The 25,486-nt window shown below is 45.2% G+C and overlaps 1 protein-coding gene across 2 annotated transcripts in view; it reads left to right on the forward strand.

Annotated features, from left to right (window-relative positions):
• The window catches only part of DISP2 (dispatched RND transporter family member 2), a 204,821-nt gene that overhangs the window by 173,544 nt on the left and 5,791 nt on the right, over positions 1-25,486 (forward strand). For both annotated transcript variants that reach the window (XM_086937397.1, XM_086937398.1), the window contains one exon: positions 21,295-21,392. In XM_086937397.1, coding sequence (XP_086793523.1) covers positions 21,295-21,392 — 98 coding nt within the window. The remainder of the gene's footprint in view (positions 1-21,294; positions 21,393-25,486) is intronic.

Here is a 25,486-nt window from a genome sequence, read left to right on the forward strand (position 1 = left end):
CAATTGATTTTGTTTTGGTATCAGGTACCTTTCTTAAGTACGTGGAAAAGTTGGAGGTGGTAGCAAATCCCACCAGTGATCATAATCCTTTAATTCTATCAATTTGGGTTCCGAAACATGAAGCACCAAGGTCCTGTGAACAATCTATTCAATATAATAAAAATCAGGGTGTTACTCTGAAATGGGGGAAGATAAACGTGCCCCAGCTGCAAGATGATATTGCTGCAAATTGTAAAGCTGAAATAGATATATGTTTAGCAGGATCTGATTCACATAAGGTCATAGGTAGTTTTGAGAAGTTGTGTTGCCATATAGGACAGTGCCTAAAAAAGCCTAAAGGGAAGGGTGGCCAAAAGGCCTTTAGATGGTTTGATTCTGTGTGTTCTGCCACACACAGATCACTAAAATTAGCTCTGTCTCAAAAGCCAAGAAACAAAGAGCTTGTAAAGATCAGTAGGAAAGCTTATAGAGATGCCATCACAAAAAGAAAGCAAGACCTGAAAGACATGGCCTGGGATGATCTTGAAAAGGCAGCAGAACTGAAAGACAGCAGGCTATTTTGGGAGGTTATAAATCGCCCCCTTTTTAAGAGTAATAACAACGAAGCTATAGCTATGCAGGTCACCGCTGAACAATGGGTTCAACACTATAGTAAGATTTTTAACCCCAAATCCTATTCAATAATGCCAAGCAATGAGGGGACAGGGGACGTGGTGCTATCATCTCCCTCGGCTTTGACCCTCAGCTCCTCAATTACATTGACTGAGATTGAGGAAGCCCTAGGGAAGGGAGCATCATTAAAAGCCCCGGGCCCAGATGCTGTCCCTCTGGATCTTTTTAAATCTAATATTAGTCTGTGGGCACCCATTTTATTGAATGTTTTCAAAGCTGTAGTGGTTGGCCGCATCCCTGGCACATGGAAAGAGGCAACTGTAGTGCCAATCTTTAAGAAGGGTAATAGATCAGATCCTCGTTGTTACCGTCCAATTTCCTTAATAGATGCTGCCTGTAAAATTCTAGGCAGAGTAATCTTGGTGAGATTGGAAAGCTGGGCAGATTCTGTTGGATTGATAGTTGATTCCCAATATGGTTTCAGGCATGGAAAGGGGACAAATGAGCAGTGCCTTAATTTGGCACTGATCTTGGGCAAGTATATGAAGGCCAAAAACTCCGCTATACATCTGGCCTTCATGGACTTGACAAGCGCTTTCGATACTGTTTGCAGGAGCAAGTTGTGGAAGATGATGAGTGACATGGGCTTTGAGGAACCTCTAGTGGCCTTGCTCCGTAGGTTACACGAAGCAACAAATGTGTCCATCAGATTTGGCTCTGGAGGGGAATTAACGAAACCAATACCTTCTACTGAAGGAGTGCGTCAAGGATGTATCTTGGCGCCTTTCCTCTTCTTGGTTTATACAAATGGATTAGAACAGTACCTATTAAACCAGGGCTGTGATTTCCCAAAAATTAATGGTAAAAGCATTCCTATGCTCTCGTATGCGGACGATACTGTCCTAATGACATTAACAGGCAACAGCATGCAAATGTGTTTAAATGCATTTAATAAATTCATGCTTGATTTATATCTAAAGGTAAACTTCGAAAAATCCTTTGTAATGTCTTGTGGCCCAAAGGGGTCGTCTATTAGGAAGTTCGTGGTAAACAACCGCATAATTGGGAAAGTGGATAGTTTTAACTATCTTGGTAATCTGTTTGATAGTAAACTAAGCTGGACACCGGTAATGAAGGTCCGAGCCCAGAACATGACAAGGGCAATAGAGGGTATCTTCCGCTTCTGTAGTAAACTAGGGCAAAAGCACATCATGCATCTCAGAACCCTTTACACCTCAAAATGCTTATCTGTTGCCACCTACGGGGCAGGGGTGTGGGGGACTGAAATGCCTGCCGCAATACAGGTGGTGGAAAATAACTTTATAAAAAGGGTCTTGTCAGTTCCAAAAAGCACCTCAAACACCTTCTGTCATAACGAAATTGGTATGGTTAGCGTATCCGATACAATCCGCATGTCCCCTTTACTGTTATGGGGTAAAATCTGGCAATCTGAAGACCTGCAACTAACAAAAGAAATCATTACTGATTGCATGGCTTTACAAAACTCAAAACAGATCCCCTGGTTGTCTTATGTCTGTAATATGTTGAACAAAATCGAACTTGGTTCCTATTTCTACAGCCCCGGGAAAATCGAGGGGAATTATAAGATAGACATAAAGACAAAGTATTTGAAGTCAGTGAATCAGCCTTCTAGGGATATAATTGACACTGGCACTACTTATGCCCGTAAACCACAGCCTCAGTTTTATTTAACATTTACCCTTAATGTGCAATGGCGATTCCTTTTAACAAGGTTTAGGCTGGAGATTCTCCACTTTTTACTTGCTTTTCCTAAACAAGGGGGTTGGGGTGAGAGACTGTCCCCTTGTCCCTGTAATAACAAGGATAGGCAGAGTACCTTACACCTGGTTCTCTTTTGCTCCCTGTACAAAGAGCCAAGACTCCGGTTTATTAAACCAATCTTGAAGGGTAGGCAACCTTGCACTTACAAGGAAGGTTATGAATATTTGTTATCCTTATCTTCTGTGGAAATCTGTTGTGCAATGTTAAATTTTATCAGAATCTCCCTAAAGATTAGAAAGAATTATGGGTAGCACCACATGTATAGAAATTTCGCAAAATTTTATACTGTAAAGTTATTTTTTGAATCTCTGTCATTGTTATCATCATGTCTTTTTTTTTAATTATTTGTGTAATTGTGTTTTCAAATTAGTTTTTAATACTATTAGTACAAATGTGTTCTTAAATTCTTCTTGAAAGGCGATATGATTGTATGTTCAATACTTTTATGATTCATTTTATGTATCGAATAAAGTTTTTGAATACGAATACGTGTGTAGCAAGTGTTGTGTTATGTATGCCTAATCAAAAATAAGCAAGCTGCCCAACAACAAGACGTTTACCATGAAACTTTAAAGTATGTCCTGTTTATGTGTTGCCAACATTGTTTATTTTTTATAAAATTACCTTATACCAAACCATTGTCTTTCATTTCATGGGAGGCCAGGGCTGATAACAAGTCGGACTGTATTAAGGAAGCTTTTTATGATACAAGCAGGGTCAGAAGCTTTGGAAGCGTTGAAGCTCTGCTTAGAAGGGCTCAAGTTGAAAACGAGCCAGGAAATAGAGTGCATGTGAAGACCTGGTTATCTGCTGAAGAGGCATATTCACTGCACAAGTCCTCTAGGAGTCATTTTAAGAGGAGACCGACCACTGTTAATTAGTAGCTAGATTATTAATGGCAGGAGGACATAATCAGTCTTTAAGATCTAGCCAAGCATGATAACAAAGCTCGATATATATTAACAGTGGATGTATTGTCTGTGAGAGGATGGCTTAGTACATGATGTTCACTTATGTAAGCGTAGCACCCTGCACTAATCCAGGCAACCCTTATTGTGATGTTAGTGGTTTATACAACTGTAGAAAGACTCTCTAAGTGGTAGCTGTGGAGAGCAGCCTTCAGGCTTACTCTAGGAGAAGTGTAAAGCAGCTAGGGTTCACCAGTATCCAATCTTTTGATTATGCTAAGTGAAAAAGAACCACACAGTTTACTTATAAAAATAGATATTTATCACAGTCACTTACTAACATTATACACTTTCACACCCAGAGATATACTGACAATGCACACAATACTTCAAAATAGAACAGTAAGAAGCACTAATAAATAGCGGTCCCCTGGGGGAGACCAAACTATATGCAAGAATAGTGGAAGGTGAACCACGACAGTTGATGAGACTGGACCCAGAAGGTGTAGAGAGTCGGGGACACAAGATACCACCCCAGGTGAGAGTCTAGGCAACCCACGATAGTCATATGCCAAGAGGATATACGACCACGTACTCAATACTACTCAGGGTACGTTGCGGTTGAAGTCTTGAAGAGGAAAGACCTTTCCCAGTGGACTACGAAGATACCCCGTGGAAGACAGAAGGTTGAGGAGGCACCCCACCTGTGCATACCCTCGGAATCAGAAGATTTACAACCACTGTCGAACACAATATAGAACTTCAAGATGAGACCGCTGTTGCAGAAGGATGAAAGAGTCTGTTGGAACCCGGGCGTGGGTTTGTGTCGAAAAGTACCTGAAAGCAGAGGGGACAGAGTCTATGCCGCTCTGGGATGTCCAGGAGGCACAAAATAAGAAGGCCAATCAAGTTCAATGAAAACAGGTGAGTTGATGAAAAGGCTTCAAGTACGAGTACACCTAATCGGTAGCTCTGCCCGAGCCATCGTGATACTGCAGACAACAGGATCTGTCCATCCAGCCAACCACATCGGCATGCGTCAGTAATAGCGGGGACAGACTCGTTGACAGAACCTTTATATGTGTCTAACTCCGTTGACACAAGTCGGCCGTGGGAAACGATGCGGTTACCGTGTAATGAAGTGATGCAGCAACGTGGTGCACAGGGGTTCGAATACAGCATGTTCCATGAGGGATGCTGGCCTCATCTCGATGAGCGGACAATTCAGGCCTTGAGGGAATGCAGAACCACCACCCGTGATGCTGAACCATTTGGAGTGCGTTGGAGCCCAAGTTCGGCAGACAGGTCGATTGTGTTGCAGTGCCGGCGGATGTAGGGGATTGACTCCTTCACTCCAAGGGAGATTCCTTTGGATGTCTTTAGATGTCCAGAGGCCCAGGGCAGAACCTGTGTCGAGCACGGACACTGATGATGCAGCAGGTTTGCAGGATGATGAGGTCAAGAGCAGACAGACGGCCAAAGATGAAGTGGAGTTGGAGCTGAATCGAATACCACAATGAATCTATGGACCCACCCACAGGTAAGCCCTTAAATACCCTCAGGAGAGAGTTGGGAGGATTCAGGGGTCCCTCCCAGAAGAGGGGCTGGACAAAGGGGAGGATACTCCCATGTCCTTTGTCCAGTTTCAAACCAGAACGGGTGCCAATGGCTCCCTGAGCTGGTTTGAGCTGAAGTGTGCAAGGAGGGTACCAAATGTGCCCTTCTAGCAGACTATGTGGTGCTGGCAAGCGCCCCCACTCCAGCCTAACACACTAAATCCTGTCTGAGAGGTGGTCACACCTGTCTGTGACAGGAAACCTATTGTCCTACCTTCCCCTGCTCGGACTTGGCCCAGCAGCAGGAGGGCAGAATCGTGTCTGTGGTCAGCAGCAGCCCTAGGTTGCTGTCAGGCTCTCTAAGATTGGTCCCGGGAGCTTGGAGAGCTTCCCGGAGGTGCCGTACCGTGGACGCAATCATACTCCAACACCGGATACACTGTTGGGGTATGATTCCAACATGTTTGATACCAAACATGCCCAGGTTCGTTCCAGCCCGTTTAGAGTTCGTCATCGCATAATGACGCATGGCCTCTCTATATCGTAATGACTGATTCACTTACAAAGTCTGGAGAATGGACTCCAGGGTTTGTATGGGTGGTCTGCTCATACAGTGCCACCCTCACACTTGGAACCAAGCACCCTGCATGTGGGACTGAAAGGCCTGCTAGAGGGGTGACTTACAGGTTTCAAGTGCAGTGAGGTAAGATATAAGGAAACATATCTTTTGTGAGAGGTGCATGCACAAACACACCAGCTGCTATGGCAGGCCCGTAGACGAAGTTTGGAGGGTCCCTCATGGGTGGTATAATGCATGCTGCAGCCCTTAAAGGATCCCTGGGGTACCCATGCCCTAGGTACCATAGTACCATATACTAGGGACTTACTAGGGTGCCCCAGTAGCCAAATAGGCCAATTTAAATAACCAATTTAGAGAGGAAGCAAACTGACTGGGGTCCTAACTAGCAGGTTCAGAGTCAGACTAGTCAGAAGGACCTTTGACTAATCTTACTTGTGGGAGCCAACAACTGGCTGCCCTTTGTAGAGGAATTCCCCTTTTTCATTCCATGAGGCGAGGTCGATAGAGGCTGGCATTTTACTCAGCAGCATTTGTCCAGGCACTCTGTACCTTTAACTTATATTTTTTTAAAGCTCTCCGAGGATGGTGTTGGTTCTTGAGGTGTTGAAGGAAGTGGTTGCAGCTGTTGAGAATCAGGGGCATATAGAGACAACCTGCTTCTTTTGTCAGTCCCCTGACTGTAATATGTTTTGAAGTTTTGAACAGCGCTGGAATAAAGACCTGCTTTGTCATAAGGTTTTAATTCAGTACGGTTCACAATGTCTTTAAACTCGGCATCCAGGCTATGTGTGTAATTTTTCCGGATATCCCAGGTGTTGGCTGTCCCTAACTGGTCCAGCTACTTCCGTGGTACCAAGTACATCTTTTATGCATACTCCATCAGTTCCTGCTTAGGAGGCTAGTAATTAGTGTAATAGCTATGACCAACAAAGTACCTATAAAACCTCCCGACTGTTTTACCAGTTTCTTTTTAGAAACGAGGGAAGCCCTTTTATTACTGAGCTTCTTGATAAGCTGACACTTCTTTTTCACAACACAGAAATGGCGCTCTGATATCGTGATATTACCTCTTAGGGTGTTTAGGACCATACTTGAAATTGTAGCCATTAAATTGTCCGAAACCGCACACAGAATGGGCTTTCTTTGCTGGGGGCTAGCGGTGACTAGCATTTTTAGGAGGGAATAATTACTGGATAGATGTGCTGAAATGGTTAGTACCTGGTATTATAAGACCTTGAGTGTAAATATTACGAGGGTCTCTTTCACAATTCCTTTTATAGGCTTTGGGCTTGGTTTAAGTGTGTAAATGATGGGGAGATAACAGCAGTATTGGGTTTTAAGTCTACCAGTAAATAACCGTGGGGTTTCTCTGTATTGTCGTTAAAGGCTGTGAAGAAAAACTGTATGTTTCCAGGGTACATCTGTTTAGCTACAATGGATATCTGTTGTTTGCCTTTGGGGTTTTAATAAAACCAGATATGAGGCGTTGAGAGCTATAGAATGACTGCTCTTACCCTTGTAAAACAAGTTCTGCACAATGTAACATATGCTTAGATTGTGATGAATATTAAGTAAAAGCTTTCTCTCCAGGTGATCCCCGCCTTTGCTCATAAGGGCATCCACAATCACCACGTTTACAAGGTCTATAGGTAACAAAGCATCATCATTGCGATTATTCAGTATGCTTTCTATAAATTTGATGTGTGGGAATCTTAGGGATAGTTCTGTATAAAGAGTTTGCCAGCACAAATAAAGCCAAGCAATACTGATAGGGATTTGGAAGAAAACACTATGAGCATTTTTTAGTAGTTTCTTTATAAAATAGCTTTTATCCCAGTTTGAGGGGCTTGCTAAAATGCTGAAGAACGTGTGTTGCGATCTGATGTTTATAGCTGGGGGGTTGCTAGACTCTAATTCACCTTCAATAACTGTATGGTAGGGTCTTGTAGTTTTCAGTCAGGACCCTTTTCTAAAACTCTACACACAAGGTTTTATGTAAAGACTGGGTTGTAATTTCCCAACATTTTTTGGACTGCATTATGCTAGGTTGTTTACAAGGATTGTTTTATCATTTTCGGGGTCGCTCGAGGTATAGTATTTGTTCACCACATCCTTTATATTGTCAAAATTGATTTGATCTGTGTTTTTAACATTTAAAGTTGATGCTTTTGACTTTCATACATACTGCGTTGTTAGAGGTTTTGTAAGAATAGGTCTTGTGGCCAGCTGACATGAACTCAACTATGTACTCATCATCTTCTAACTTGCTGATTAAATTGCCTAGATATTCACCGAGCTGGGGATCTTCATTCCCTAATTTGCTCACAAAAAATAACTGAGTTGGTATTGTGATGCAGACACCGGTCCAGAAGTTTATCCATCACTTTGTAAAGCTCTAAAGCTGTTGTTAATTAGGCTATGAAGAGGTTTATATTGTTACAAGTTGTGGGGTACTCTTTTATGTATTTCCAACACAACGCTTAGGTTTTGTCATTGATAAACTCACAGGGGGACACCTCGTAACATTAAACAATCACAAGTCAATAATCAATAGTTACACTCTTCTGCTCAAAAACAAATAAAACAATGAAACCCTTCAAATTTATTTTTTAAATCCTTGCAGCTGCCCTAGTGGGTCTAACCCACCTTCTCGCCCATGCCCTCCGTCGTGCATACCAGACTTGTCACACCCTGCTTTGCAGCACCGCTCAAAGCCTACTGTTGACTTGTAACCCTTGCAAACCTGCGGTTTAAGCAACATATTTTATTTGTACATTTTGTAAATGCAGATTTCTACATGGCCTGCATCCTCATAAACAAAGCAATGCCTTGAAACACATGATATGCTTCAGTGCCTATGTGCTAAGCTATTGTACAACAAGCCACAACAAGGGCCTGGAGACTTCTCAGTTAAAAAGAACTAGTGGTCAAACTGACAACCATGTTTTACACACATATTTGAATATTTACCAGATATTACCAAGGGCTACCTTGTCAACATTTACAATTTTACCTAAGACCGGTACAAATGATCTCAGCATATTAGCAATAACTCCCTTTAAACAGCGCTTGATTCTACACACATACAATTAGCCTTTAATATGCACATTTTGACGATCAGCCTTGGGGGACATTGTAACACTTAGCATTTTCACAATTGAAAGCTACAAGCTGACACACTTTTTTGCAAACCATACAAAAGCAGAAATGGTGCAATTTAGTACATTGAAGGGGAAAATATCATTTAAATGATATAAGCTATCATTGTTTTTACCTGCAGCAGAAGTGGTCCTGTGTCCCCAGTCTTCCCATCATGTTACAGGTCAAAGCATTTCTCCATGTTGATCGGGAATCCCCTCTGTCCACAGACTTAAAATAGGCGTTTCATGGCTGATTCTGGCTATGTCGGGGATTAGGGTGGCATTTTATACTTAGTAGAGAATACTAATAATGCACAGATTTCCACACCTCCAAAGCCACTCCAGCTTCATGAATTTTAAAAAAAAGACTTAGTTTGGTCAAAATTAAGCATGTGCGCAAAATCCGTTCCGCTCGTGGATTTCGCGGATTTTCGGTAAATCCGCGATCCGCGAACTCCCGCGAATTTACTGAAAATCCGCAAAATCCGCAAGCGGCGGATTTGGGGGGCAAAAGTTCAAGCCTGTTGAACTTGTAACTATTTTAGGATGGTGCCGGCAGGCTGCCAGCGCCATCCTAAAATAGTTACTAAGTTAGCTTCAACAGGAAGCACTAATAAATAAAATAAAGCAGGTGCTCGAGCACCTGCTTTATTTTATCTATTAGTGCTTCCTGATGAAGCTAATTTAGTAACTATTTTAGGATGACGCTGGCAGCTTGCCGGCGCCATCTTAAAATAGTTACAGGACAAAAATGTGAGTTTTGTCGAGGTTGGGCGGGTGTGCGTTCTCCCCATATCTATCGTCGAAAATTAGCTATGATGCTTGATGGAGGCCTTTGCATTAGTGACTTTCACGAGCTCAATCCCTGTGCAGTTCCTGTGACCACGAGCTTCTCTGATCCGTGCCTGTCCTTTTATGCACACAAGATGGATTGTGAACTCGCATATAAGGCTCGCCCGTTTGGCCCTGCCCCTCACACTAGCGATGTGCACCGTTTTCCAGCCCTTTACCCACTATGAAGGACAGCTCACTCGAGGGACCCCGGTGCTCTTCGGTGTGATGGCAAAGTTAATCAGCCCCCCCAAAAATGTGAGTTTTGTCGAGGCTGGGCAGGTGTGCGTTCTCCCCATATCTATCGTCGAAAAATAGCTATGATGCTTGATGGAGGCCTTTGCATAATTGACTTTCATGAGCTCAATCCATGTGCAGTTCCTGTGACCACGAGCTTCTCTGATCCGTGCCTGTCCTTTTATACACACAAGAGGCATGTGAACTCGCATATAAGGCTCGCCCGTTTGGCCCTGCCCCTCACACTAGCGATGTGCATCGTTTTCCAGCCCTTTACCCACTATGAAGGACAGCTCACTCGAGGGACCCCGGTGCTCTTCGGTGTGATGGCAAAGTTAATCAGCCCCCCCAAAAATGTGAGTTTTGTCGAGGCTGGGCAGGTGTGCGTTCTCCCCATATCTATCGTCGAAAAATAGCTATGATGCTTGATGGAGGCCTTTGCATTATTGACTTTCACGAGCTCAATCCCTGTGCAGTTCCTGTGACCACGATCTTCTCTGATCCGTGCCTGTCCTTTTATACACACAAGAGGCATGTGAACTCGCATATAAGCCTCGCCAGTTTGGCCCTGCCCCTCACACTAGCGATGTGCACCATTTTCCCGCCCGGCCTTTACCCACACAATCCGCAAAATCCGCGAATCCGCAAATTCGCGGATTTTGCGGATTGCGAATTCACAAATTCGCAAATTCGCAAATTGCGAATTCGCAAAATTTGCCCATGCTTAGTCAAAATGCTGTTTTTTTTTAATGAGATGGGCACACTTTGGGATGGTGTGGGTAGGGCCCATACCCATGTTCCATTTCATATCAGTCTTGATTGATTTATACATTTGTCTGGACTTTTCTAAAAAAAAGGACCTTTTTACGTCTTATATTCACAGCCTAAGATAAGACAGAAGGCTTAGGGAGAAAGCGGGGTTTCCTCTGTATTTCCCATGCATCTCGTTGAGGAGCCCCCATTTGTCTCATCAAGGATTCTGGCGTGTAATTTATGTGCCGGAGATGTGCTCTGGCTCTATGGGGCTATGAAAGGCTTTTGCTGCAGTCAATCAATCAATCAGCATTTGTTTAGCGCTGTCACTCTGAGGGTTATCTGGGCGCTGAACCTGCCGGAGCTTAGTCAAACAGCCCGTTCTTGAGTTTCTTTTTGACAACCTCCAGGGTGGGATCAGTCCGAAGGCTGAGTGGCAGGTTGTTCCAGGTCCTGGTGGTGATGTAGGAGAAGAAGCAGCTACAGCAGATGTGAGGGGTGTGGGTGAGGGCGAGTGAGGTGGAACACAGGTGTCTTGAGGGCTGGTGGCATTTCAGCCAATGTTTAAGCAGGACAGCACCTAGTTGTTTAAGGTTGTGTAGGCATGTGTAAGGATCTTGAATTGGCATCTCTTCTGAATGGAGAGCCAGTGGAGGTTTGTGAGGTGTCGAGTGACTTGGGTCCATTTGGGGAAGTCCAGGATGAGTCTCTCTGCAGTGTTCTGTATGGTTTGGAGTCTTCTGAGGAGGTGGGTGGAAATTCCAGTGTGAAGGGAAGTGCTGTAGTCAAGGCGGCTATAGATGAATGTCTGAGTGACAGTCTTTTTGGTGTCACTTTGGATCCATCTTAAGATTCTGCAGAGCATGCACAGGTTGTTGTAACAGCAGGAGAAGGTGACTCCATTGATGTGGTATTTCATGGTCAATTTGCTGTCGATGATGATGCCCAGGTTGCACATATGGTCTGTCGGTGCAGCTGTTGGTCCGAGTTCTGCTGGCCACCAGGTGTGGGCCCATGCGGTGGTGTTCCTTCCAAATATCAGCACTTCTGTTTTTGTCCAAGTTCAGTTTGAGGCAGCAGTCTCTCATTCAATTGGCTAAGTCAGTCATTGCATTGTGGAAGTTGATTCCAGTGTTGGCATGGTCTTCGATGAGTGAGAGGATTAGTTGGGTGTTGACAGTGAAGGAGATTATGTTGAGTCCGTGGGATTTGATGACATCTACAAGGGGGTCATATAGATATTGAAGAGGGTGGGGCTGAGGGATGATCCTTGAGGTACACCACAGAAGAGGTTCTTGGGACCTGAGGTGAAGGTAGGCAGATGAAAGGCCTGTGTGCGCCCTGTGAGGAATGAGATGATCGGTTTGACGGCTTCTGCTGGATGCCTATAATGTAGAGTCTTTCGATGAGGGTGTGATGGGAGACGGTGTCAAAAGCCGCCGAGAGCTCAAGGAGGATCATGGCCACATTTTCTCCATTGTTAAGTATGGATCTCATGTCGTCTGTGGCAGCGATCAGTGCAGTCTCGGTCCTGACTGTGAGATGTTGAGCATGTGGTTGTGTTCAAAGTGTTTGGTGAGCTGTTGGTTGATGGCCTTCTCAACTACTTGTTCAGGGCTGTGAAGCATGGAGACTGACTGTAGTTTTTGAGTTTGTTGTGGTTGGTGGATGGCTTTTTAGTGAGGGGTTTGACTTCGGCATCTTTGCAGATATTTGGAAAGGTTGTGGGGGAGATGGAGGAGTTTAGGATGTTGGTGAGTTCTGAGTTGATTGGATGGTTCCAAGGTTGAAGAGATGGTGGGCACAGGGGTGGGTGGTCGCCATGATGTCTTTTGTGGTCTGGGTGGTGAGAGGCTATCAGATTATTATCATTCAGTCGGTGTTTGCTGGTTGACTGAGGTTGTCTGAGGGAGGTGGGTTGGGGGGTCAAAGTTGTTGTAGATGGCGGAGATCTTGTTGTGGGAGTAGTCCGAAAGGGTGTTTGAGGGTTCCTGGGAGGTGTTGATGTTGTTTTCTATGGCTGCTGAGTTGGAGAACTCATTGACTAGCTTGAAAAGCTCCTTCGTGTGGTTAGCTGCAGGATCAATGCAGTAACATCTTCTCTTCATGCACAGACTATATGATAGACAGACATATTTTCCTTTTAATTCATTTATATTCATTTATATTTTTCTCTTTCTCTGTTTCCTCCCTCTCTCTCGTTCTTTCTCCACCATTCATTCCTCACCCCCTCCTTCTAAAACCGTCTATACAAATCTCCCCTCACCACAAACGGCTCTGTTTTGCCCACGTCCAGAGGACAGACGTTACATAATACAAAGGCATTAATTTGACCCTATTTGACGAAACCCACCAACAGTCCTCTAAAAGCTGAATAATAAATAGGGCGTCTCTAACAAAACAGGCCAGGGTATGTTCAGACCCAAGCTGACACATGACTGTGGCTGTCTGAACATGCCCAGGCTTGTTTTGTTAGAGAGTTTCAGACTGTGCACCCCAAGAGTGCTGCCATTTTGCCTGTTACAATGTCCTTTACACTAGGAAAAGCCCAGTGCCTGCTGTGACTGCACCCTTACAACATGTTAGGGCCATGAGCACGTGACTAGCACGTAACCAGAGTGATGTCACAACACACGTGACCCAACACAGTAATGTGACCCCCAAAGCGGTGTCATTTTCAGGAAGGACCCCCAGGGGCCTGGAAGCCCCAGTAATGGAAGTCACTTCCAGGGTATAGTAACTGTCACTTTTTGCTTGATGTTAAAGGTATCCCATTGTTCTACAAATACAAATACATAGACATTTTTATTTCTATGCCCATTGCTCCTCTAGCTTACATATTTCACTGTCAGAAGGTTCAGCTATCATGATAAGTAAAGTTGTTTCGGATGGTTAGGGCAGTCTTAAAGACAAGCCCAATGAGAGATAACAAGGCTGTGATTGCATACAGTATGATTTGGTTTCACCAAAGACTAAGGCCTAATTATGAGTTCCCTGGACCACCAGAGTTGCGTTCCACCAGCCATATTACAACTACGGCAGTGGGGCCACCACAGAACCGCTGCAAAAGCCAGGGATCTCACAACAGTGGTGCAGCAGTGTGATGCTGTGATATGCTGGCGGTGCCACTGCGACACCACCAAGCATATTACTAGTTTACTCACTGCAACCCTTTTCATGGCAGTGAGCCCACCATGAAAATGATAGCAGTGAGGAAACAAAGGGAGCCCGACAGGGCTCCCTCTTGCATTTGTGCACGGTGGTGCATGTAGGGGGACACAAGCTTTGCCCCCTCTGCATTTTTGCATCCTCTGTTCCTGCATGGACAGAAATGCACAAAATTGTTCATGTCTGTCCGTGCAAGGAACAGGCTGTGGCACTCCTACGGTGGTGCCTTTCTAAGACTCTCCTGTGAGCCTTTGAAAGGCACCGCCACCGCAGGACTGCCCACCAGGATTACAACTTGTAATGCATTGGGCGGACTCACTACAGGTTTGGCGAATTTGGACCAGGGTGCTGGCATGGCGGCCCGCTCCAAGACCCCCAAACTCACAATAAGGCCATTATTGCTTTGCTAATTGCTGTTAGTTCAAGTGAATAAACTGAAGTGAACCAGGACTACTACTCCAAGAATGCATTAGGTTGTTAAAGAAGGCGCAGTATTGAATCACTGTGTCGCTGGTAAAGTGGAGTCGTCTGGTATCCTATATAACAGGTATAAGTCGAAATAGGAGAAAACACTTAGCAACGCAGAAACAATTCAGTTCTTTAGAGCACTTTTTATCAGCTTTCTGCCTACCATTTCAGAGTAACGAACAGTGAGTATGTCCTCAATGATTAATGTACATCAGATGGACATCCATGTCCAATCTAGGTTGGGTCCAACCTACAAATCTACCCAATGGCACCACAGTGGCGGAACCTGGTGGTGACAGTCAACAAAGGAAGCTTGGCCACAGACCACTTCTTCCCCCCACAACCATAGATTACAAAACCTGACAGTTCTAGTTTAGGAAAAACCTTGCTCCTAGCTTCCACCAGTAGATCTAAAAACAGATTCTGTAGAACACACCCTTTATAACAATATGTAAAGTAAGCCTGGGCAGAGTTTGCGGAGTTCCGCTCAAAGTGGAAAATAAAGTCCGCTGGACTACCTGGAGCTCCGCAAGTGGCGGAGTGCATTAGATAAATGCTATTAGCAGTGATTTTCAGTGCCAGCTGCTTGTCCACAGTGTGCGATTGCTGCAAACAGCACCTTGCACAGCACAAGCGGATGCTGCTTCCTTTCTTTCGCTTGAGTAAAAAGTATAAAAAAAGTTGAGTGGCAGTTTCTCAACGACAGCTGTAGCAAGCATATGCTACCACTCGCAATGAGAAATCCTACTGCCCGCGTTGAGAAATCTCGCCGGGAGGTTGATTTTCCATGCTTGGGCTCGCCAACTTGATGTGATGATCACAAACAAGGAAAAATCTCTCCAGGAGGTAGATTTTCCTCGCTCACGCTCAACAACTTGACGTTGACGAACGCAAACGAGGAAAAAAACTCTGCTACGCTATGTGTAGCATAGTTTTTCAGAACTCAGCGAGCTCCGCATTAGGCAAAAAGTGCAAATAAATCTGCAAACTTCCTGAGCGGAGCTGAGTTCACTGTCCTGATTTAATGTAAACAGCTCTATGGTTTACATATGCTAAAGCCTTTTTTCACATCTACTCAATGCATTTAGTGATCCAGAAAACTGTTTGTAAAACTCTAAATATGTTTAGAAATGGATACGGATTGGTGTGTGTTGTAAGCGTCCCTTCTAAACACCGAATCGGTATGCTATGTATCAATGTTTTGCAACCTAAGTCAGGCGCAAAACATTGATATTTTATCGACACTTCAAAGGAGGTGGTAACCTTTTTGCTGTGCGCCCTTCCAGCTGGCCACCATCCCTGTGATGGCAGCGAATCATAGTAGGTAGAAATTTCAAACCTGCCTCACTAATATTCATGAATATTGCGATCCACTGGGATTTGTTTTTTTGAGTTTTTTTCAAACCGGCCGATTAGTACATAGGTCAGTTTTCAAAATATCACACTGGTAGCAAAAGTACTGATCACAATTTGAGACAGTGTTTAGTGCATCTAGCCCCTTGTTCTTACTTTAACAGATGAATGTTCCATTTTAGTTCGCTTGTACATTCAGGACATCATGCAATTCTAAAAACAAACAGTTTCTGGGCTCTGATGGCCCCAGTCTTCACCTTGCATGCTGACACTCTGTATTGCTGAAGAAAAATAACACTCTGCGAAGCCCACTGGAGTCTAATGCATGTTAAGTGCAAAAATATAGCTGGCAGCAAAAATATTCTAAATTCAAATTCTTAATTTCAAAAGATAGGTGCTTCACCATCTAAGTAGTTGGAGCATACAATGCTAGTTTTCACTTCAATTTCGATATTTATACATTTTTTTAACGCAACTACACAACCAGTGGGAGATAGAGCACATTTTCAAATATATAACTCAAGATAGGAGCTAACAAGGAGCCCAGCCGTTCTTGTGGGACGACTTTTAGGAAACATTGGAATATAAATACAGTTGGGTAAGGTAGAAAGCTGACTTCACTAAATCTGCAGTTTCTCGCTTGTCTAAGCCAACTTTAGAACGAGGCTCTGCTTTCTCGAGCTTAAAGCTAAATGCACAGCATACACTACCAAAATACAAGCTGGCAGTACATTTAAAATATGTGTTAATGTGCAATAATGCAAGGCTTTGGTAGAGTTCTCAGCAAGTAAAAAAACGATTTCACAGCATCAACCATGACTGTCCGACCGACATCGTAGCAGTGGCCAACAGGTAGTCAGGAGTCCTGACCTCCTAATTAGGATCCGATCACCGTGGAGGGGGTCGGAAACATGCCTCTTTGCATTGAGACTTGTGCTGAGGCCCAGAAAAGGACTGTAGCACAAGCCCCAATGCCAAAATGCATCTTTTTAAACACCCCTGCACCCTGAGGCATGGATGTTTGTGGGGGCGCCAGTGGTGCCCCCAGGCCTCTTAGCAGATACCACGGAGGGATGGGGGCCCTGCTAGGTGCCTCTAAAGTCCGTTTCTGACAGCCTTTCAATGGCAGTCGGACCACCAATGAAATGCCGTCCGGAAGGGCAATTGTAATCCCTACGGTGGTGCATTAGCAGGCACCCCCCTCATTGTAGGGTTTAAATTCCAATGCAGGGCCAGTGATATGATGATATGATAAATGGGACTTGTAAACGGTTTCTTGGCGTTGGAGTGGGAGGGCTGTGCGGTACATAACTGGCGAACTAGTTGTGAGCTAACGAGAAAAGCCAGGTTTTAAGTGATTTTCTGAAGTGAGCGTAGGAAGGGAGAAGGCGGAGTGCAGGGGGGAGGGATTTCCAAGGGAGAGGATCCTGGGTGGAGAATCACAGGCCTCCATGTTTCTTACGCCTGAAGGAGCAGGGGGTGAGAAGATTGTAGTTGGAGGCGCGAAGAGCACGTTGGGGAACATATCGATGTAAGAGGGAGGAGATGAAAGGGGGCCCCTGAGAGGAAAGGGCTTTGTGAATTAGGCGGCCAAGTTTGAAGAGGCTGCGCTGGGCAACTGAGAGACAATGAAGGTTCTTAAGGAGATGCTTGGTGTGGGTGGATTTTGGCAGGCCATAGATCAACCTGGCTGCCTGATTCTGGATGAGTTGGAGGTGTTGTGATTGATATGCTGGTATGCCCACATATAGGGAGTTTGCATATTCGATGCGGGACCTGACTAGCCCCAGGGTGACCTGCACAAGAGCTTCTCGGGAGAGAAGTCTGCTGATTTTGCGGATGCGGCACAGATGGTAGAAGCAGACGGATACAACTGAGTTAATTTGCGCCTTCATGGAGAGGTCCTTGCAAATAGTGATGCCTAGGCTCTTGACAGAGTCAACAGGGGAAGGGGAGGGGCCAAGTGAGAGAGGCCAGAAAGAAGAATTCCAGGGGTTACTGTGGGGACCAGTGAGAACTAACTCAGTCTTGTCTGGGTTAAGTTTGAGCTGATTTAGGTTCCTCCAGGAGCTGATAAAATTCATGGCCAAATGGACGTTTTGGATGGAGGATGGGGAGGGGTTGATGTTAAAGATAATCTGCAGGTCGTCAGCATAGTTGAAGATGGTGACTGATTTTTGTTGAAGCTCCGAGATGAGGGGACGAATGTAAAGATTGAAAAGGAGTGGTGAGAGCGAGGAGCCCTGCTGGACTCCACAGGTGAGACGCTTTCCTACTGAGGAGAAGGGTGGGAGGGAGACTGCCTGAACACGATCTTGGAGAAAGGAGGTAAGCCATCTCAGTGGTAGCCCCCGGATGCCGGCGTGTTTGACACTTTCAAGTAGGATGGTGTGGTCAACGGTGTCGAGCGCCGCCGACAGATCCAGGAGCACCAGAGCCTGAGAGATGTTCTGGTCTGCCCCCTTTCTTAGCTCCTCATGGACGGCCAGGGCGATTGATTCAGTGGAGTGCTGAGGCCTGAAGCCAGCCTGGTGGGGGTCAAGGAAGTGGATAGATTCGATGAAAGTGCTCAGGCAGTTAACCACAAAGGCTTCCAGGACTTTACCCAAATAGGGGAGGAGGGAAATTGGGCGGAAATTGTAGGGAGTGCCGGGGTCTGCTCCAGGTTTTTTAAGGATGGGTGAGACCACAGCTGTTTTGAAGGAGAGGGGGACCACCCCTGATGAGAGAGAGTTATTTAAGAGAGTGAGAGGGGGCGTGGGAATATTAAGGTAAATCTCACGACTGATGTGAGGGGGACAGCTATCCTGGGGGAGCCAGACTTAATTTTCCAGAGAAGAGAAAAGAATGTTTCTTCAGTGAGCGTGGGGAACGTGAGATAGTGAACGGGGTTGGGGGGGCCACTGTGGAATGCGGTATGGTAGCAGCAGTGGGGATACTAGTTTTAATTGTTATGATTTTTTCAATAAAATAGCTATTGAGGGAGTCGCAGAGGGATTGCGATGGGGGGATTTATCAGTGATGCGGTCAGGTTTTACCAGCTCATCCACGATAGAAAAAATGGTTTTCGATTCACAGCTGGAACTAAGTATTTTCGCAGAGAAGTATGCAGAGTTAGCCGCAACGATGGCTACTTTGTAGTCCTGTAGGGCTATTAAGAACAAAGATTTTTTGAGGGGGCAGTAGTGAAGCCTCCACTTGCGCTCCAATTGGCGCAGAGCGAGCTTCCTGTCCCTAAGGTCTGTAGTAAACCAAAGTTTGGCGTCGTGGGGTCTCTTTATTTCAAGAACTTACAAAGGGGCAAAGTTGTCTCTTGGCTGGGTCAGCCAGGAGGTGAGGGCTTCAGCCTGCGTGTGCGATGAGCATTGAGGATCCATGAGGTCGGGAAAGGCGGGAAGGGTGGAGGTGAGGCTATTGCAGAGGGAGGGAATGTCTACATGCTTCCAATTTCTGACCATAGTGGGAGCAGCTGTGTGTGTTACGGTGGAGATCGGCAGGCTGATGGAGAGGGAAACAAAGTAGTGGTCGGACCAGGCACAGGGGGATACTCGGAGTTCAAGAATGTCCAGGTTTAGACTCCAGACCTGGTCCAAAAACGATTTCACTTTAATGTGGGTAGCCACTTTGATCTGTTCTGAGAGGTTAAGCCCAGAGAGTAAGTTCCTAAATTGTTTGGAGCAGGGATTCTCAAGTGGGTCATGTGGCAAGTAGTTGAAATCTCCTATGATGAGGAGCTTGCCGTGGTTGACCACCAGCTCTGCGGCCAGATTGCTGAAGAACTGGATAAAGTTCGGAGAAGGGTTAGGTGGCCGGTAGCAGAGAACACATGCCAGCGGAAAATGTTTAGAGTGCAGTGTGACTGCTAGGATGTCAGCCAAATGGCTAATAGGAATTTTAAGGGAAGTGAAGATGTGTGGGTGAGCAATGATGGTGGCAACTCCCCCCCCAATCTTCCCATCTGTCCGGTTAGTCTGGAGGATATAGTAATTATCAGGGAGAGCAGCCAGGATGTCTGGTGTGGACTCAGATGAGAGCCATGTTTCGGAGAGAAACAGGATGTCAGGACTGTTAGTGTCGAGCAGGTGGAAGATCTCTACCTGGTGCCCGGCTAACAAGCGGGTGTTTAGATACCAGATGGAGAGTTTGTTGGGAGTGGGTTTGGGGTGAGTGATTGGGGAAGGGGTTTGGAGGGCACTGGAAAGTGCCAGGGGAGTGGTAGGGGATGGATCAGCCAGAGTTGCGGGCAGAACCTCAGGGGTAGGGAGTAAATCCCGGTGTTGCGTAGCCTGCTGCGGAGTTCAGTGCTAATGGGCCAGTTGCCATGGCAGGTTCTGAGCTCTGCTGAGGGATAAGCGAGGGCAAGTTGGGCAGGGGGTATGGCCCTAGGCCCCGGCCGGCCCCGGACGGGCGTAGACGGGCTTGCCTTAGGCGCGCCAGCGGCGCGCCCGCTGCGCGACTTGTAAACCATCTGGCTATGTAGTGAGTGGGCGGGTAAGTGGGGATGAGTGATTGGTGTGACTGAAAGGCGGATGGGCCCGGAAGTAGTAAATCACTTCCGGGGCCCGAAATCTCGTCCTGCGTCCCTCCACAACAATCCAAAAACTTGGTGGTGGACCGGGGACCGTGGAGCTGGTAGGTACAGTGTAAATTACAATTTTGTGCAGAACAATTTTAAAAACAGAAGCGATTTTCAAGAGGTTATCTAATAAAAAAATGGCAGTGCAAGTTCAGCGTACGAGGGAGCCCTTCGGCGCACCTCAAAATACCTTCGTCAAGCGCACTGTAGTGGGCTCCTTGAGCATGTCGGAACCACAGTGGTCTGTCCCTAACACATGCAGTCGGATCAACCACATTGTAATGCGGTGGTCTGACTGTTGCTTAAGATGCCGATGGGACCGACACCGATGTGCCGTCAGTGTTGGTCCCACAGGCATCCTAATGAGCCCCCTAGTTTAAATACAACAGGGTAGGCCGCAACTAGGGGAGGAGCAGTCAATCTCTCAGCTGGTAGCAGATCCCCCTCTACTCCTTCCAACTATTTCGGCGAGCAAAGAACAATTGCCAGTTTCTCAGCAGTGATTATGCATGAGTTAAAGTGACACACATGGGTGGCTCCTCTGCTATGGCGGAGGAGCGTCGCCCCACTGTTCGAAGCAGCAGACGCATGGCGAGGCAGCGGATGTCAGGCTGCAGGTACGTTTTTTTCCCCCAGGCCGCCCCACCGATTTTCCTGCTAGCAGTCGCCACTGGTGACACATGCACAAGAAAATAACATAATATTGTTCCACTACAGCTCCATTGAAAAGTTAAATTGCAGAATGGTAGATGGCAACTAGGGGACAGTGATCACTTAGGCTTTAGGTGGGAGACTTCACGTCTAACAGATACCACCTCCAACTAATTCAGCAAGCATAGAATAACCATGTTCAGTTGCTCAGCAGCCAGTATACAAGAAGATAGATGGATTCTCTCATTTCTCAACCAGAAGGAGATGAGAAGTAGAACATGACATGGTTATGAGAGTTGGGGTTATAGATGGTCGAAGGGTGATAAGAAACACTGATATGTCATGAAACTTTAATGAGGGGGTAATACAAGCTTTTGTAATTTTTCTTCTAGCAATTCTAGAAAACAATGTATTTGACATAAGGAGATGTTCTACATGTAACTTCAGAAGGTATTAAGGAGTCTCTCACAGTTCAAAAGACTTTACATTTACGACTGTTGGCCAAATGCCTTCATAATCTAGTGTTGGTGAAAAAAACTAAAAATGAATGTGTAAAAAACAAAACATTGCTCTAAAATACAAGTTGTATGCATTACACACCTTCTCATGGATCGAACACCCTTGCCAATATTGCCTAAACTTACATTTTATTTTGTAGGAAAGAGTTACTCGCAACTCGTGTTTATGTCAAAAACATCTGGGAGCTTATGGAACCTGCAGGCAATTCAGTCTATGTGTCGAATAGAACAGGACAAGGTTAGTGAGGCAACCTTCTTCCTTATCATGTGTCAGCTTAAATTAATTTATGCATTTTCTGAATGTTGCAATTGTGTATTAGATGAAAAAGCAAAACAGGACACAGTCCACTGCTAATTTCTTGTCCGGAAATGGGTAATAACTTCTCGTTCACTACATGCAAACATCATTCCATTGTTCGTTCACTGGAAGAGTAAATTGCAATAACAAACAAGATCTTTCAGAACCTAGGGCCTGATTATGATGGCGGTGGGACCGCCACCATCGGTGGCAGTCCCACAGCCATTGGATCCTGCTTGACCTCCCGCCGCATTACGATGGAGGGCGGATGAAAGGAGGGTGGAAAGACCAACCGCCATGGATCGGACAGGCTCCTTGAGCCCGTTGGACCTTTGGAGGGACTGCAATCCCTACCACAGTGGTGGTGCGTGCTCAGGCACCGCCGTAGTTATTTCAATGTCCCTTTCTGACGATCTTTTCATGGGGGTTAACCTGGAAAGCAACTTGCTGGCCTACTTTTCCCTGGCCCTCTGACATGGGCGCCCATATTTCTGCACCATGTGGCAGGCACCGCATGGTGCCTGCCACATAGGGCAGGGAAATGCTAAATGTGTTTTTTGTATTGCGCCGTTTGCTGAAACCCACAGCACATGCCGCAATGCAAAATATACACAGTGCGGCCACCTTGAAGGGCATGGTAATACCTGTAGTGGGACTGCCAACAGCTAGTGGGGCGGTCCCATTCCCGACAGGATGGTGGTCAGATGAAAGTCCTACCGGCATCATAATTATGCCCCTAGTTACTCTGTTCTGTGTTCTATAGCTCACATATTTGTTTAACTGATTCTTGTTCTATGATTTTTTATGAAATTCCACTACACCAAAATTCACAGTCAACCTATGTAAGTGCAGTGTCTGAGTCCTACATTTCATTTTTGCATCTCAGTCTTACATAACGGTCCTTGTAATCCCCTAATATCGTACCTTTGATGATAAACATGAATTATCTTCAGCTTTTCCCACCTCCCACCCCCCTATTACTCTCTCCGACACTCCTCATTACCCCATATCTCTACTTTAAGCAGACAGATTCACTTGCAAGGTCAATCCTTCTAAGGGGAAATCTGACATCCATTTTTAGGTCTGGATACAGAAAGCTTCGGCTGATTTCAAGAGCTTAGATCATCAACACCAACAAACAATTACACAGAAGGCCTTTGGGTCAGTCCTTATCGGATATTGTTCGATTTGGTTCAGGCTGCCATCAGCCAATGCTTGACTGAAGCGTCTTTCAGATTTGCACTAGCCCACAGTTGTACTGCTCAGATTTATATTTAGCAGACTGCTGACAGACGTCTGTCTCAGGATGCAACTGATTTACAGTGCTCCCTCATACGGGCCTGGTCTGCATCCCCTCTCACTCGCCATCTACAAGACTGCATGTCACCTACTGGGATAACTTTTTGTCCTAGAGGTTCTGCCATCACATCCCTGCAACTCGCAGGACATGTATACACAGTGATAGCAAAATGGCAGAAGATGTGGTGGTGGGAGAAAGGCAGATGGTTGTAATGTCCAACTGGCTCCCTGCACTACTGCACAGACAGTCCCACACCTGCAACACTGCTTAGGAAGCGACTGCTTGTACAACACTCTTGAGCATGGTCAGGTCTGCACGAAGGCTCAACAATGTATGATATCAGTATGTTCCAAGGAAAGCCTGCTATAGTCCAACTCTAAATGCCTTTGGTCATCTTGGAAGGAGAATGTGTCAGAAAGCACTAACTTTTTTCTACAGATTAAATGGAGCGAAAGGTTTTTCCACTCCTCACTGCACTCACTAGTCACTCTACAAAAAATAAGAGGTGAGACAAATATCGAAAACAGGGAAATGGCAGTGGAATAAATAGAGATAAAATAAACACTGAATTTGACTCCTCTGCCTCATCTCTTTGCCGGGCCCTGATGTCTGTAGGTTTGAAATGATATCTACAAATAAATAAGGGATCCTAAATATTCTGTCATGAATGTTCAGCATACAACTCTCATATTGACTGTGGCATACCTTGAAGTAGCTCTCTGCAAACAGGACATGAATTTGACTCTCCTTAAGCTGAAACTCAGCAAAACCTAAGTAATCACTTGGACATGTATTAACCTTTCTCCCTATTAGTAAGACAACAACTTTCAATGTCATGTCTGTGCGCTTCTTAATATGTATGGGTTTTAAGTTCTGATTTTTCAACAAAGCAATTGAAAAATAATTCATATACATTGATTTACCTCAATTCCTAATTACAACACAGATGCATAATTTCTTAAATACTACTTGTACTATAAATGCTCATCACATACACACTTGAGTGTACAAGAAATGATGGTTGGAATGCTTGAATTGATTTCAGGCATGGTAATTACTCAGGCTTCATCAAAGTCCATTGTTATTTTGCCCACCATACCACCACAGTTCGGATCCAGTCATATGCAAATCAATCTTGAGCCTGCTACATCAGAAACAGTCCACTCCGAACTGCCAGGCTATACCCGACAGTTGAACCCTAATCATGGCTAACTGGTCTTGGGTTGCTTGTGTTCGGTTCAAGGAGGACCTGGTCTGACAGTTTGGGCTGGAATGTTCATATTGAACCAGGATCAGGACTGATTTGCATATGAACGGTGTCCAATCTGTGGTGGCACGATGGGTGGAAAACAATAGTCTGGGGTGTGGCCCGAGTGATTGCCATTGGCTGAGAATAATTCAAACATTCTATCCATAACCTTGTTGTTGTTGCGTCACATAGACATTTCATAATCAAAGATACTTGGTGATAAAATTCTTTCTGTTTCTTCAAAAAGTGTTCGAATTTAAAAGTAATGCAGAAGTCCCCAAATCTGTGCTCACTAAATATAGGTTCATATAACAGTTCAGAGTTTGTTTTCAACTGACTGGATATCCAGCAGAATGCCTGTCAGCGATTTCTCAAGCAGAAAAAACTTGAATAATGGTAAACAGAGCAAGGGGTCGAACTGCAGCAACATCTGAGGGCAACACGAAGAGCGAGGGGAGTTATACCCAGTTTTCCAAGTTGGCCTCCGCCATCGCCAGCCCCCATGAGAGTACATAGGGCCTTGGGACCTGCAGTTAACTGTCGGGCAGTATCGCGTGGAGCAACCTCTATAAGCTCGTAACCTGCATCCAACACTGCCAGTCTTTGTTGTACACTGCCAACATGTCCTCTCTCAAGCAGGCCCACTGCTTTCCTCCCAGCTAGTGGTAAGACCTACCTCAAGACAGAATGTCTTACTAGGAGGAATGGCGTAACAAAACTTGAGGGTGAGCCCCTGCAAAAATACATGGGGGGTACCCCAAAGCTCTGGACCCAGTCACGAGCTCTCAGCTGCCACCCTTGCATTGCAGGATGGGCTCCCCTGGAGCTCAGATACCGCCCCCCCCCCCCGAGGGTGCTATTGTTACATCACAGATTAAAAGCACTGCAAAGAACTTGAAAAACGATATTGCATTTTCAGCCCTTCCTTCAAAATAGACCAAATAGATTGTTTGACATATCTTTCACTGATGCACTGATTAATCAATATCAAGGTCCTTCTTTGAACGAACCTGAACCACTTCCAATGAAAATTACTTATTTAAGATGTGTTTAGCAGTAAAACTCCCCCACAGGTAAGGTGGGTGCTCTCTATTCCAAGCAGGAATTCTTAGATCTAAGACCCTAACAACTTCAAGCAAGCACTGGCTCTCCAGGCTTTTGCTCCTTACCACCAGGAAAAATCTGCCGTAAGGAACAGTAAAATCGTAATAAAGCTCCCACTGCTGTAGGAGAAGCCTCTTGTGGTGAGGGGAGTATTACTTTTTTCTTTTCAAAAAGAAAATCCTGTTTCCAGATTTTGTTTTTGAAAAGAAAAAAGACTATTGTTTCATGCAGGGCTGCAACACAATATAGAGAGCTACCTCATGACCTATATTTCTTTCATGAATATAGAACTGAATTCAGCATGGGCTAAACAACAATGTCATAACATCAACAAAATTCATATGACAACATTGATTTTATCATTGTTTATTTGACTTCTTT

The sequence above is a fragment of the Lissotriton vulgaris genome, chromosome 9 (genome assembly GCF_964263255.1).
Source record: "Lissotriton vulgaris chromosome 9, aLisVul1.2, whole genome shotgun sequence".
NCBI lineage: Eukaryota > Metazoa > Chordata > Amphibia > Caudata > Salamandridae > Lissotriton > Lissotriton vulgaris.